The sequence below is a fragment of the Trichechus manatus genome, unplaced genomic scaffold (genome assembly GCF_000243295.1).
Source record: "Trichechus manatus latirostris isolate Lorelei unplaced genomic scaffold, TriManLat1.0 scaffold00010, whole genome shotgun sequence".
Taxonomy (NCBI): domain Eukaryota; kingdom Metazoa; phylum Chordata; class Mammalia; order Sirenia; family Trichechidae; genus Trichechus; species Trichechus manatus.
Window position 1 is genome coordinate 9,163,765 of NW_004443946.1, and position 15,704 is coordinate 9,179,468.

The following is a 15,704-nucleotide window of genomic DNA, read 5'->3' on the forward strand; positions in this document are numbered from 1 at the left end:
AACCTCTTTTGTCTTTGTCCATGTGAACTTTCCTCAAATTTTCTATTTCTCATGGTTGAAGACAGGGTCACGTTGAGTGCTGTTGCTGAGATACACTTACTTATTATGGTTACTCTTGAAAAACCTCTTCCCAAAATGATGACAATGAAGAATAGCAATAGGATTGGAAAAAGCAGAGGAAAAAAATACTCCAAATAAAACTTCTGACATAATATCTCTAAGAGTAGCACTACCATTTATAAAAGCACAAGACAAATTCTCGTATCAGATTTAAGGCTGAAATTGTTAAGTGTGTCATTTCCTTTCGCAGTTTCTAAAGTTTTAATTGCATTAAGTGTAATTATACTAATTTTAAGGGAAAAAAGTTAAAGACTAATGAACTAGCTTTAGTTTCTAATTAAAACCAGAAACAAAATTCCTGAGTCTTCATTTAAAGAAGAAAATATGGTTTTATGTTCCATAACGTAACGTATAACATCTAATTCCTCAATGCGCTAAGAATGCTGCTCTTGTACAATACTAGTCTATAAAGTCAAACATTTTTAATTCTAAAAGACATACTGCTTGCTATCTGACAAACTGTTATTCAAAAACATCTGAATACACCCCCATTTTCTATTTTTTTAAGTCTAAGACCTATTATTTTTTAATAATTAAAAATATACCTTGTATATAGATCATAGAGATTTTTGAGATATTGCTCTGCATCAAACTTTCTACATTCTTCTAACTGGTCTTTCACAAAATTCTAAAAAAAAAAAAAATTCTGTTAATTAAGAATATTACATTCTAACTTCTCAAGATACTTTTTCCTCTAAAATTACTTCACATTCTTTACCTGTTCTGATTTAAAATCCAATTAAAAAGGCAATGCATAGAAGAGACCAATCATAAAAAGAAAACAAGTTTTTATTTCTACTGCTTCTCATATTTAACTGTAGAAGATCCCTATCAGTCTTGATAATATGTATAAAGAATTCAGAAATACCTTTTTTTTTTTTTAGAAACTAGCATATCCTGCTTCAATAAAAAACGAGGCTATACCAATAGAGTCAATTTCTTAGAGAGGTACTTCCCAAACTGTCAGATTGACACTAGCGTCCTTTGAAACAGTAATAGGCATTACTCTAAAATAGGGTTCCTAGGTCAGTAAACTTGGAAAATGCTGTACATTTTACTCCCACTTTCAGAGAACCACAATACACATTCGTACCTTAAAAGACTACTAAAAGTCTGTAACTGTATTTTAAAAAAACACCTATTTAATGTTACTTAATCAGGTGGTTAACGCAGTTTAGGAAATGATGCCTTAAAGTATAGTGTGGTAGAGGTCAAGGCTGTAAATTAAATACCTGTTTTGTTTCTCTTTCTTTTTGTGTTAGTGCCATATTATTAAAAACTCTAAAGACTACACTTGTAATTCTTGTTCAATTTCACAAATGCATCTATTGGTCATGCTGAGGACCAAAAAAAAAAAAAACCTACTACAATTTATTACTATTTTGCTACTACTACACAAATTTCAAGCACGTTCTGATGATACTTGGTGATTAGCACCTTTTATGTGGTGAACAATGAAACATTTTATGACAACGTGATATTGGCACTCTTCTCCCCTGAACTGGATAAGTAGATTACTATTCCTAAAGTCAATACATTAGTAAACTAAGTTTTTAAAAATGTTTAAAATATAGGGGGGAAAAAACATACTGTCGTAAGAGCTACTTAATTTGTAATTGTTTAAAATTACCTGTAGCTTGATTTCAAATACATTCTGAATAAGTTTAGCGAGTACTGTTTCTGGATTACTAAAGATATCTCCAACTTGTTTGTTCACTCGTTGACAGAGTATTGCTGCATCTTCAAATATATCATTTCTCAAATAAGCACCCTAAAAAGCAAGCATTTTACATAGTGAAAATACAGTTTTTAAATGGTTTTTAAACTGTAAATTAGCATTAAATAAAATCCAATAAGTGTACTGTTACATTACCTCCTGGCACTGCTTTATATAAACATCAACACAATGGGAATAACCCTACAAAAAGAAAAGAAACACATCCTTTTTCACTCTTCAGGTTTAATTTTAATAATAATCTCAATAGAAAGAAGTGTTATATGTAATAAAGCTATACCTGTATCTCAGTGAATAGCCAATAGTGATAGTTGTTGAACATAAAAAAATTAACTGTAGTGAACCAATAACCTAACATAGGTGTCTTCACTTTACATGATAAAATGATCAGTTGGTTCATATCCTTGTCGGACTTTAGACTGAAAGAAGAAAACTGAGATCTAGCTGAATTCTTTACAGCAATTTTTCCCCTATGATCACCTAGGATTCTCCTTCAACTCCAAATCACACATACTCATACACACACACAAAGATTCAAGGTACTAAGGATAGTTTTTATGTATATATATTTCCTTCTTCCTTCTCTTTAAGGCAAAGTATTCCCTTGGTAGAATCTGGGCAGAGCTGCGTTTAAGCCTTGAATCTGGTAATCTAGAAATTTACTTTTGAAATTGAATTCGTTTAAACAAAATGTACTTAACACAAAATAATCTGTAATATTAAGCTCACAGTAATGAAATTTTTTGCCTACTAACAAATCATATATAAAAATAAGTAAGTAATATAAAGTACACTGTGGCCTCAAAGGCTATCCTCAATACTCATTCAGGTATGTTACTTAAATGTAAAGTCCAACAACATTTCTCTAATCTAACTGATACGAATATAAAGGAACACAGTGAAGGAAAGACAATTTCTTTAAGCACCTGCTTTGCAAAAATACACTCCCACACAAGGATTCTTTTCCTAGTTCAAATTCCAGGAAGATAGTTCCATGATCATAGAGTCAACATTCCTTTGTATTACCACCTGAGATCCACTGAATTTAAGTCTTTGACGAGTCACATTCCATCTACCTCTCTGGTTCCTATATTTCAAATATTTAAGGTCAAGTCTTCTTGCTTTTGACCTATTTCTAACACATTTGATTGAAAAAGCTATATTAACAAATAAAAAGGCAGACAATATTTTTTATATCCAGCTACATAAACATTTGTTGGTAAAATATTAATGTTACTGAATATAAAATCCTTATTTAAATAATATAAAATACCTAACATTTAAGATTGTTTATGGAGAAATATATAGAATATAAATGCAAAGTTTTCAAAAAGATGATAACTAATAGGGGAAAATCAGAGACTATAATAGACAGAAATTTATATAATCTTCACAGTCTTACACACTGGTCTTCACTTTTACTACTTACCTTAAAATGAAGTAAAACTGCTGCTACTTCTCTCATTCTGGAGATTTCACCTCTTCTTTGAGCACTGGTAAACTCCTGAATCAGCTGGCATTCTAAATCATGGTACTTACCTAAAAAAAAAAAGGAAGTCATTTGGCTACAATGGGGCAAAGTATCCAAGTTATTTACGAGTATCTGAATTATTTACAAATATAATAACTATGGATCTAGTCTTCTTTTGAAAGAATTACAAAAACAACACGAGACTATGGGTAGTAGCTTTAGCCCCTATAACATAATGTGGTATATAAATCTGTATTTTCAATACACAAAAATCTTCCAAATTGGTAAAATAGTTGAGCTCCCCCATAATTTGACTCCCATTTGCCACTGTTACTTAAACCAACAGCTGACTGGAAAATATCCTTCAGGTGCCATTTCTGAAAGCAACAGCCAGAAAAAATTTTAAACCTGAAGCTGTGGAGAGGAAAGGACAACTATGGAACTCTTTACCAGAGTTCAAAAGCTCCTACTATGAACAATGTTAGACTAAAGCACCAAATTTTGTCTTAAAGTAATATATGGTATTTGATTCACTATATTCTTGAATGTAGTACAGTTTTGAATGAACACCTGACCTTTGGACTAATCCACACTGATAAATACCATTTGCAAAAGTCCAACTATCTATGCTATCCTTATTCTTAGACCTTTGGGAAAATAGGTGCTTCTGTGAATCTTCTATGTAAAAGCCTCCCGAACAGTGATATAGGCTGCCATACAGCCTGGAAACATAGTGGTCTTTCTAGAAACCTAAAATGATTTAGCCTAAAATATAATCCAAAGATGGCAAAAACCAAGCTAGTCATGTAAAGAGTTAAACAGGTACTGAAATGCTCATATAATCTGAGCTTTAAAAGAAGAACCTCATATATGTACGGATATAAAACAATCTCTAAGATAAGTTGTTAAAAAAGTAAGGTATAAAGCTATTTATATAATATGCTACCAGTTATTTTTAAATAAATAAGAATGGATATATATGTATATATATTGTTTGTTTCAGGGAGGGGAATCAAATTCAGGAATGGGGTCAGAGAATGACATTGTTCCCATCATCTCCCTTTTTACTATTTGTTTTATTCTTTTACACAAGTAATCTTATTACTTATTCAAAAAACTAAATACATAGAAACTCACTTACTTGCAATTTTGGATTTTACTTCTGAAAATCTGAAAGATAAAAGGCCGATGATGAGCTTCATTAGTTGTGAAACATGTACCACTGTAATAAACGATGTTAACAAAAGGGGAAACTGGGTTAAGGATATACGGGAACTCTCTATGCTAAAATTAGGTAAGATAAAAAGATTATTTTTTTAAAAAAGGACAAAAACAGAGGAATGAGTATTGACAGAAAGCATGCTAGGTAACAAAACTGAACTTGGACAATTCAGAGGGATAGCTGGTTCTCATTCAGGAAATTCAGATGGAATAACCAATTCCCTCGTTAAAGAGGGAGATGTAACTTGAGTTCTGTATGATGCACCTAAAAACCTTGCCAGTCCCAAAACTGACTTATTGTCCCGATTCATGTTCACTGGCGTTTTAAATTTACTTGATATTTGCCTTTTTTCATTCTCCCTCAGGATTTTTTAAAATAAAGTTCCATTATTATTATTATTTAAAAGAAAAACAATCATGAAATAAGAACATGTAAGTGAATTATTTTAAAATTAGAAAAATAAAATAGGCTGTAAAGAGGATGCAACATGCCTGGCCGAGTAACTAACCTTTACAAATTCAAAAACTAAGATACAAGTCTACTACCCACTAGAACTTTTTCAAATCTCAAACATCCAGGGGAATGCATAGCATGAAAAACTGATGTTGAAAAATCTTATGTGATCAGTTTTAAGAGAGAGAAGAGTGGCTGGCAACAGAGACGCCAAAGACAGACGAAGGTGGAAATAAAAACTTGAGAGTTATTCAAACTAGATATGTCAAAGTCATATCTGGTGGGGCAAAGAGCGCATGTAAAGCCATATTTATATGTGTGAAAAAAATCAAATCTGATTAGGATATATATTCAACTCCAAGGCTTAGTAAGAGTTTAAAACAAAACTGTAAGAGAAATATGTACTTGAGGAGTAGGAAGAGTATAGATTTGTGTGTTTTAGAGGGAAAGAATAGGGTGCAGAAAGAGGTAGGAGATAGAGCCACAGTTCTCAAGCTCCTATTCTGAGTCAGACATTTTACCCATTTAAGTAAATGGTCCAACTCTCAAATGAAATAAAAGTTTAACGAAAAGTTTTGGTAGGTGACTTTAAGAATCATTTCAATATAATAATTTATTATTAATGCTGGACAAGTATGAGATTATATATAATAGCTAAATTATGACAGACAATCATTACTGCTAATCCTTTATGATGACACAAAGAGTTGAGAGTAAAATGAAGAGATAAAATTTTTGTTAGGAATTCACCCTCACAGTATGTTTGGGAGATAATGATTAAGTGTTAAGTATAGTAATACTATTTTCCACCTGTACCTGAAGATGAACTTCAAGTATCATGAAAAGAATAATATATTTCCAAAGGAAAGACTTTCAAATAAGCACATGGGGGAACTATTACTACCAAGATTTTATTAAGAGTCTGCCACTCTCTGGACTAGAGGAAATCATGAAAATATTTCCTTCTCAGTGAATAATTTCTTTTAGTATGAAACTATTAATACCTAACTTAGCAATGGCCCCTAGAGTGTTGCATCTAAAACAGATTCTTAACCCAAAGTCCCTAGGGAGGGATCTATGGATAGGCTAAAGGGTCTAAAACTCCATGGAATTGTATACAAAAATTCTTAATTTTTTGAAGAAAGGTTATACCTTTCATCAGCTTCTGAAAGGTGTCCAAGATCCTACAAAGCTTAAAAACCATCACAGAGATAGGAAAAAGCAGCTGAACAGTCCCATGCTTAAACTCTCCATGTCCTCTACTATCCTGGTTCTCAAAGTACAAAAAATGAAAATACAAAATTCTCCTTCATTAAATCTCTCTTTTTCAGTAGCTGCTGAGGCTACTTATGTACAACCAAAAACCTTATGGGATTTAGTTTCTTGGTTTGGAGGTTTAGGATCATGATTTCATGGGACACCCCAGTTAACTGGCCTAATGACGTTTAGTGCTTCTGTTCTACCTCCCAGTTTGATGCGTAGTGCCTGGGGTCTTAAAAGCTTGCAAGCGGCCATTTAAGGCATAGCAACTGATCTGCAACAACAGAGGAAGAGAGTCAGGAAAAGAAGGAGGATATGGAACATGTGGCTAACTGCCTCTATGAACAACTGCCTCCTTTGTCATGAGACTAGAAGAACTGGATGGTGCCCAACTACCATTACTGAACATTTTGATCAAAGATTTCATAGAAAAAACTTGGTCAAAAGCGGGAAAATGCAGAACAGAATTTCAAATTCTCATGGACTCCAGACTTCCGGAAGCCATGAAGGTTGGATGAACCCCTGAAACTACTGCCCTGAGATTATCTTTAAAACCTAAGCCAAAAATATCCCCTGTAATCTTCTTAAAACCAAACACAGTTTAGCTTAACTAGTAAAAAAAAGGTCTACCTTAAGCATTATGTTTTTTTAAGAACTATCTATATGGGATCAAATTGACAACAGCAACTTGAAAGATTAGAGAGGAACCTTAGTGGGTAGTGAATTTATGTTAATGGAGGAGCAATAACTCAGAAAAGGAGGGTGAGAATGGTTACACAATTCCAAGAATGTAATCAATGTCACTAAATGGTACATGTAGAGACTGCTGAATTATATGCTTTGCTGTGTATATTCTCAACAATAAAATAAATAAAATCATATATTTAAAAAATTTCTTTTTCTTTTTTACAAGAAAAACAAGATTTAAATTACTTCAAAGCATTATCGTTAAATTTAGATATTAAGAACAGACTATTATCTTTTCAATCAACTATTTTATATGTACCTTATAGAAAGGAGGTGTTCAATAAATTCTTGTTGAGTTAATGGGCAAGAATAATCATACAGGTAAAAATACAATTTCATTCTCTAAATTACACCATATGTCCAAATTAGCTCTTGCAAAATAAACTTGCCTATCAAAAGGTAACTCCTGGGCAATTAGGTGTAACTTCTGAATGATGTCTGCTGCCTCCTTTATCTATTAAAAAAAAAAGCAATAATTAAAAAAAAAAATCTTTATGCATGCCAAAAAATTATTTACATATATGAGATATATATATATATAAAATTACAAATAGTAACATCCCCTATGTATCCCCACAGTCACCCTGCTCAAAACAATTTTTTTTAAAAAATGCACAACAAATCAAACCTTGTGAGCAACAGGAATACATCTGGGGTATCATCAATCATGAGTCAACAAAACATTTCTCTTTCTGGTACTGAGATTTTGTGATTTTTATGAGGCTATAATCCCCTCCCAAGTTTTTATGAGGCTATAATCCCCTCCCAAGTGAAACCTGTACTTCAAGTTTACTGTGAAGAAATTCAAATTACTGTTTGCCAAAAGCAAATGTCTAAGTCTATTCTAAGTTTATAAACCCAAAAAGGATAAACAAGATTTATGAAAATGATTTAGCTCATACTGCTGCATACACCCCATTTTAAGCTAAGTGAATAAAATAAAAAAAGAATCCTTGTTATTTAATGAACATATAAATTTATAACACTTGTTCTGAAAGCAAAGATAAAGTTTAATATAGAGTCTCCTGAATGAAATACAGCACAGAAATGTATGCACTTATTCAAGTTATATGACTAAAGGACTTCGGCAAATTTCTGAAAATGCAGATATTTGACTGCTGTTACACCACAGTGTAGGGGAGTTATATAATGTTTACTTTTTCTTTAAATTTCTAATTAGTACTGAGTTTTATTATGGGACACGCTAAAAGTGTTTACGGCTCAATAATTGATTTTATGATTATTCATTTTCATTTACACCAAAAAAAAAACACAAATATGAAGGAAGAGTGAAAAACATTAATATAGATTTTCCTATCTAAGTACTCATGTGAAACCTGGCAAGCAACTGTGGATAACAACTGCAGAGCTTGTTGCTACTTCTTGCTCCAACTGATAGTGAGTACAGCATGTCTGTTTCATTTCTCTCTTCTCTCCTCGTCATCATGTTGCTGTCATTTTCAGTTACCAGTAGTCATTCTATCCTGCTGCACATGGGCATAATATCACTGCAGCATCACTTTTCATCATGCCATTTAATTGTACTAGCAATGCCCATCATTTTCTCCACACAATTGCCTCCTTCAAAAAGAACCTGCCTGGCACACAGCCAGCTGTGTTTCCATCAGGTGTTTGTTCTTGTTTTTTTTAAGAGCTAGAAGTCCTCATTATGTGCTATTTGCAAATTTCACTTAATATAGTATGAAGTATAGCAGTAAATAACACTTGTTTTTATTGAATTTCCACAGCTAATTATGTGGTAAAACTGTTTAAAGCACAAGTAGCCCTTAAAATCATCCATCAGTTAAAAATACACTACATTAACTGCAGAAGCTGTCAAAGCCACACTCTTAACAACTTGCTTCTTCTTGTTAGTTGCCATGAAGTTGATTCCAACTCATGGTGACCCCATCTGTACAGAATAGAACCGCTCCATAGAGTTTTCAAGGCTATGACCTTTCGGAAACGGATCGCCAGGCCTGTCTTCTGAGGCACCTCTGGTTAGGTTCAAACCACCAACTTTTTGATTAGCAGTCAAGTACATGATCGTTTGTGTCACCCATTTGCTTCCATCTGTTATCAAATAATAGGGTGACGGGAGACACCACACATTCTAACAATATTCAAAATAATCAGTCATTAGGCATTATCTACATGAAGAAAAAGTGAAGAACAATAGGCTGCTATTCTAGGATAACAACCAACATACTTTGCAAAGACAGAGGTAAAGAGGGAATCTATGACATGCACATAAAATAGGTTTTGTTCAGGGAAGAGCAGAAGACTCTGAACAGCAAAGATTTAATAAAAAGAAAAATTACTAGGAAGAAAAAGGAAAGATGTATTGATATTCCATTCTAATCTCCCCCCATCCCCCGCCCCCGTGCCAACCACACACCTTCCTAGCAACATAAGTGATTTTCCTTTTCTTTCTACCAGGAATGTGGCAGGCACAGAGTTCAGAAATTCAGACAGCTAGAAGTTTATCTGATAATTGGCAATCTAGCACCATATATGAATTCGTAAGTGAGGTTAACTCTGATATCACCAGGTAAAAATAATGATTCATAATTAGCCAATAGTAACCCTAAATTTGTGGGGGAGATGAGAGACAAACAAGGCAATGGGGAAAGAAGAATAAAATATAAGAAAATAAGGAACACAGGAGGTAAAAAGGAAAACGTTTAGAGAGCAGAGTGAAGCAAAGCAGAGAAAATAAGAGGGATGAGTTTAAACACTATGTTAGTCTATACAGTTCCTCAAAAATTATAGGTGACTATAAGACACTGCTGAAAGAGATTAAAGAAGACGTAAATAAATGGAAAGACAGTCCACATTCATGGATTAGGAGACTTAATATTGTTAAGATGTTAATACTACCCAAACCGATCTACAGAGTCAATGTAATCCCAATCAAGATTCCAACAGCCTTCTTTACAGAAACAGAAAAACCAATCCTCAACTTTATATGGAATGACAAGAGGCCCCAAATAGCTAAAACAATGTTGAAAGACAAAACTAAAGTAGGAGGACTCACAATTTCTGATTTTAAAACATACTATACAACTACAGTAATCAAAACAGCCTAGTACTGTTATAACAACAGACACACAGACCAAAGGAATAGAATTGAGAGTCCAGAAATAAACCCACACATCTATGGTCAACTGATTTTCGACAAGGGTGCTAAGTCCATTCAATGGGGAAGGAAGAGTCTCTTCAATAAATGGTGCTGGGAAAACTGGACTTCCACATGCAGAAAAATGAAACAGGATACATGCCTCATACCACACACAAAAACAAATTCAAAATGGATTAAGGACATAAATGTGCAAACTAAAATCATAAAATTCTTAGAACAAGAAGCAGGGGCAATGCTGTTAGGCCTAGCTTTCAACAATGGATTATCTAATAATAAAAGCACAAACAGCAAAATACAAAATAAATAAATGGGACCTCATAAAAATTAAAAACTTTTGTTCATCAAAAAACTACTGAAAAAGTGAGAAGACAAGCTAACACTGGGAGAATCTTCAGAAATCATATATCCAACAAGAATCGAATAACCAAAATATATATAAAACTTCAACAACTTAACAACAAAAAGACAACCCAAACATGAAATGGGCAAAGGACTTGAATAGACATTTCACCAGAAGACATTCAAATGGCTAAACACATTAAAGGATGCTCAATGTCATTAACCATCAGAAACGCAAATCAAAACCCCAATGAGATACCATTTCACTCCCACTAGGATGGAGAACATATAAAAAAAAAGAAAATAACAAGTGTTGGAGAGAATGTGGGGAACTGGAACCCTTATCCACTGCTGGTGGGAATGCAAAATGGTACAGCCTTTGTGGAAAACAGTGTGATGGTTCCTCAAAAAACTAAAAATAGAACTACTATATAACCCAACAATTTCACTCCTAGGTATATACCAAAAGACTTGAAAGCAGAGACTCAAAAAGAGACACGTATACCAATGTTCACTGCAGCACTATTCACCATAGCCAAAAGGTGGAAACAACCTAAATGCCCATCAACAGAAGAATGGATAAACAAAATGTGGTACATACATACATTGGAATACTACTCAGCCAGTAGGAGAAATGAAGTTTTGATACATGTTACAGTATGGATGGAGCTTAAAGACATTATGCTGAGCAAAATAAGTCAATCACAAAAGGACAAATATTGTTATGACCTCACTTACGTAAAAAGACAAGAAAAGGCAAATGTATAGAGGCAAAGGTTATTAGTGGTTACCAGGGGCAGGAGGGACGGGGGAAAAGGGAGGTTAACAGTGATGGAAAAATTGCACTGATTAACGATAAGGTTGCACAGCTGATTATTGTAATTGCTCTCAGTAAAAAGCTGAATTGGCAAAATTTGTGTGATAGATATATTTACAACAATGACAAAAAGAGTAGCTGCTGAGGCTGCTTATGTACAACCAAACACCTCATGGGGTTTAGTTCCTTGGTTTGGAGGTTTAGGGTTATGGTTTACTGGGACATTCCAGTTAACTGGCCTAATGATGTGTTCAGTGCTTCTGTTTGCTGCATAGTGTCTGGGGTCTTAGAAGCTTGCGAGCAGCCATCCAGGGCACAATAAATGGTCTCTATTCACCTGGAGCAACAGAGGAAGAAACAGAGTCAGGAACAGGAGGAGGATGTAGAATGTGTCGCTAGTTGCCTCCATGACCAACTGCCTCCTTTGCCATGAGACCAGAAGAACTGGATGCTGACCGGCTACCATTACTGAATATTTTGATCAAAGATTCCAGAGAAGAATCCTTATCAAAAGGAGGGAAATGGAGAATTTCAAATTATCATGGATTCTAGACTCTCTGGAGCCATGGAGAATGAACGTACTCCTGAAACTATTGCCCTGAGATAGCTTAAACCAAAGATATCCCATGAAGTCATCTTAAAACTGAGTAATAGTTAAGCTTAATTAGTAAAATAAAGGTCTGCCTTGAGCATTATGCCCCTTTAAGAACTATCTATATGGGATCAAATTGACAATAGCAACTGGAAAGATTAGACCGGAACCTTAAGGAGTACTGAGTTTACCTTAATGGAGGAGGAACAACTCAGAAAAGGAAGGTGAGAATGGTTATACAACTCAAAGAATGTAATTGATGTCACTAAACTGTAAATACAGAAACTGTTGAATTGGTGTATGTTTTGCTATGTATATTCTCAACAAAAACAAAATAGAATTTAGGAGAAAAATAAAAGCAAAAAATATATGGGTGGCTAAACAAAGTGAATGACTAGTAAGAATACAAATATTTTTTCTTTCAAGTAACACTTCAAAAATTACGAGACAGTACTAATACCAGGAGCTTGAGGATTATTCAAATGTTTAAAGGAAAGGGTAAAGAACATAATTTCATAATGCAAAACATCACAAACAATACAAATTAGGTTAAAAATAAGTTACAATTAGTCAATTTAAATTTTTTTTTATTTTTCTCTAGACTCTAAATGATTGTCTTGGGCTGCAACTAAACAGACAACTCAGACTGGGTAAAATATCTGCATTTCGGTTGTATCAGAGCATAAACACTGTACAATCCAAAAGGTATGAGATTTTAATTATATACAGTAATTTTATATAAAAAACATTTTTACATGTATATTGTAAATATATATTTTTATAATACATTATAAATATGTATGTTTATATTTAGAAAACTTATAAAATAAAAATAAACCATTCTGTAAACTACCTTGAGACAGTTCATTGTTTAAGCCTGGTATATACTCTTACACATAAAAATCACATGAATGTACAAAGCTACATGCTGCCAATGTTTTACAAGTTTAATTCAAGCACTATACCCTTCTTGATGTTCATCTTATCAGTTTTACTTTGTAACACAAATATAATTCCTGAAACTCATTCTTTAAAATACTCTTTTCTCTTTAGAGACACGTAAATATTTTTCAAAGATCTCTAAAAATATTAAATTCTATAACCCCGTATTTCCAACTCACAAAAAATGTGTTGCTTAATTCAAAGCAAACTTCAGTAATACTTAGCTTTTAATATTCCACTATCTCAGATATTCTATGGAGTAAACTTGGAATAATTTAGAAAAATAGTATTTAATATATTAATAGACAATGTTATTATGTGCATCTACTATCCATAAGAATGCCTATTTTCTCATGTATTTTGATTTCTTTTTTCCCTGAGGGGAAGAAAGTGAGCTAAATTATCTCATTTCAAGATTTCAAGAGACATCTGGCAACATGATGCTCTAGGCAGAAGCATCACGCTGTCCCTCCATAGCAAAGATCTGAAAAACTAAACCAAACAGAGAAAACAGCAATCCTGAAACCCTAAATATCAGATGAAGAGATAAAGTTAACTCAGCCAAGCACCAAATGGAGTAAGAAACTGACAGAGAACAAAGAGCGAGGAGACATACATGCAGAGGTCCCCGTCAGCTTACGCAGCATGGGTCCACCATCTCGGACTCCTATCAGAGACCAGCAAATAGGGGGTACGAGAAAGCAGCTTCACGGAATTTCCAGCAAGGGACAGAACAACCAATAATTGGTGATATATGCTTTCCCACTCCCCACCCTTCTTCACACCCACTCGGCCTCCTCTGCTTCCTGCGGTCACAGTCTCTTGGCCGGGAAGCACCGGTTGCTTGGATTCCACCTGCCTGCACTGGTGGCAGTCTGAGTGCCATTTGTTGGCTGCTGGTGTTGCTTTTTTCCGCTTCTTTTGATTTCCTCCTTACCTCTCACCACCTCCCCCTCCTTTTGCTCAAATACGTGACTCCATGGGCCATCTTTGCTTCTTCCTGAGGGGCTGTGGAGCTCTGTTCGAGTGTGGAACTGCTTCCAGGTCCATGCTGCCATGCTGGTGGGATCCCGGGCTTTTTGTTTGTTTGTTTTGAATTGTTTGTTTTCTTTTTATTTCCTCGAGTTGGGAGCCCGTTCTGGCCGGGCAGTGCTACATGGCTTGGGACCTACCCCCTCCCCTCAGCTTGTGCAAATGCGAAGAGGGATCCCTGAGGGCATTTCTTTCTTCGTGGTTTTTTTCTCCCCCCTGCTTTTTTGGGGAGTTTTCTTGTTCTTTTTGTTTCTGTTTTTTTAAATTTGTTTTCTTTTCTTTTCCCTTTCTGTCTTTTTTCATTACTCAGTTTCTCATCTCTCTATACCTTCCTTCTCTTCCTGTTCCCGGAATACCTGGCACTAAACACCTATACGCCTCCAAGCCAGGCTGTACTTCAACACCTGGGAAAAACTTCCTCAGAACTTGTAGCTGCACCAGTGGGATCTCTGGGAGCTTCGCTGTTCTTTTATCTTTCTAATTTTTATTCATTCATTCTTTTCTTTTCTTTTTCTTCTTCTTCCCTTTTTTGTTTTTCTCCATTTCATAGTCTCTCATCTCTACACTCCAACGGCAAGCTCCCCTAGCACTCTTTTTTGTTTCTATGTTTTTGGCTCCTGTTCCTCTCTCCTCTCTCCCATACCCATCTTAGCTCCACACATCACAATCTCCCCCCTCCATCCTGGTACCTTCACCGCGTGCTTAACATCACACCACCAAACAGCACAGCTACGGCCTACTGGAATCTGCCGTGCACTGATTACTGACCCACCCTGATGGTTGTAGTAAGTGCCACAAACAACTCATCCCAGCAACCCCTCTTCAGCTAGACTTGCCCTGCTGTAGCATATCTAAGCAACTGACCCTGCCAATTGGAGAAGGAGGCGAAAAGTATCGTGCCCACAGACAAACAACAAAGAACACACAGCCCACCTGCTCAGACATAGACAAATTTAAAAAAAAGGACGAAACAAACAAATCTACACTCAACAAATGAGAAAAACAATTACTGAATGCCCTGAAGACAGAAGACAATATCAAAACATTTACATAAACAGGACAGGATGGTTCCAGTAGGTGTCCAAAATGAAACACCAGATGACTTTCCAGTAGAAGAAAAGGCACTACAACTACCTAATAGGGAATTTAAATCTCTAATATTCAGAATTATCCAAGAGTTGAAGCAAAAAGCAGAGAAAAATGAGGAAAAAAGACAAATTCATGGAAAAGGCAGACAAATTTATGGAAAACACAGACACAAAATGGAAGAATTCATGAAAATAATGCAGGAACAAAACGCCAAAATAAATTCACAACTATAAATTATACAAAAATAACAATTAGAAATCCAAAAGATAAACAATAAGATTTCAGAAATGAACAGTGTCATAGAAGGGCTGAGGAGCAGATTTGAAATGGTGGAAGACAGGATCAGTGGAATTGAAGACAAACACTTGGATACAACTCTGTTTGAGGAAAACTCAGAAAAAAGAACAAAGAAAAATGAAGAGACACTGAGACTTATGTGGGATACAACCAAAAGCAAAAATCTGCAATTGATCAGAGTTTCAGAACAGGGAGAAAACATAAAACACAAAGAGGATCATTGAAGAACTGCTGACAGAAAACTTCCCCAATATCATGAAAGATGAAAAGCTGGCCATCCAAGAAGTGCAACGAACCCCATATAGGACATACCCCAAAAGAAAATCACCACGGCATATCATAATCACACTAACCAAAACCAAAGACAAACAAAGAATCCTGAGAGCAGCTCATGAAAAACAAGAAGTCACATACATAGGAGAAACAGTAAGACTAAGCTCAGATTA

The 15,704-nt window shown here is 34.8% G+C and overlaps 1 protein-coding gene across 8 annotated transcripts in view; it reads right to left on the reverse strand.

Annotated features, from left to right (window-relative positions):
• The window catches only part of EXOC5 (exocyst complex component 5), a 65,942-nt gene that overhangs the window by 19,979 nt on the left and 30,259 nt on the right, over window positions 1-15,704 (reverse strand). For all 8 annotated transcript variants that reach the window (XM_004370894.2, XM_023726221.1, XM_023726222.1 and 5 more), the window contains exons 5-10: window positions 7,398-7,462; window positions 4,468-4,496; window positions 3,285-3,394; window positions 1,994-2,038; window positions 1,751-1,891; window positions 666-748 (exon numbers count right to left, since the gene is read on the reverse strand). In XM_004370894.2, the coding sequence (XP_004370951.1) occupies window positions 666-748; window positions 1,751-1,891; window positions 1,994-2,038; window positions 3,285-3,394; window positions 4,468-4,496; window positions 7,398-7,462 (473 nt within the window). The remainder of the gene's footprint in view (window positions 1-665; window positions 749-1,750; window positions 1,892-1,993; window positions 2,039-3,284; window positions 3,395-4,467; window positions 4,497-7,397; window positions 7,463-15,704) is intronic.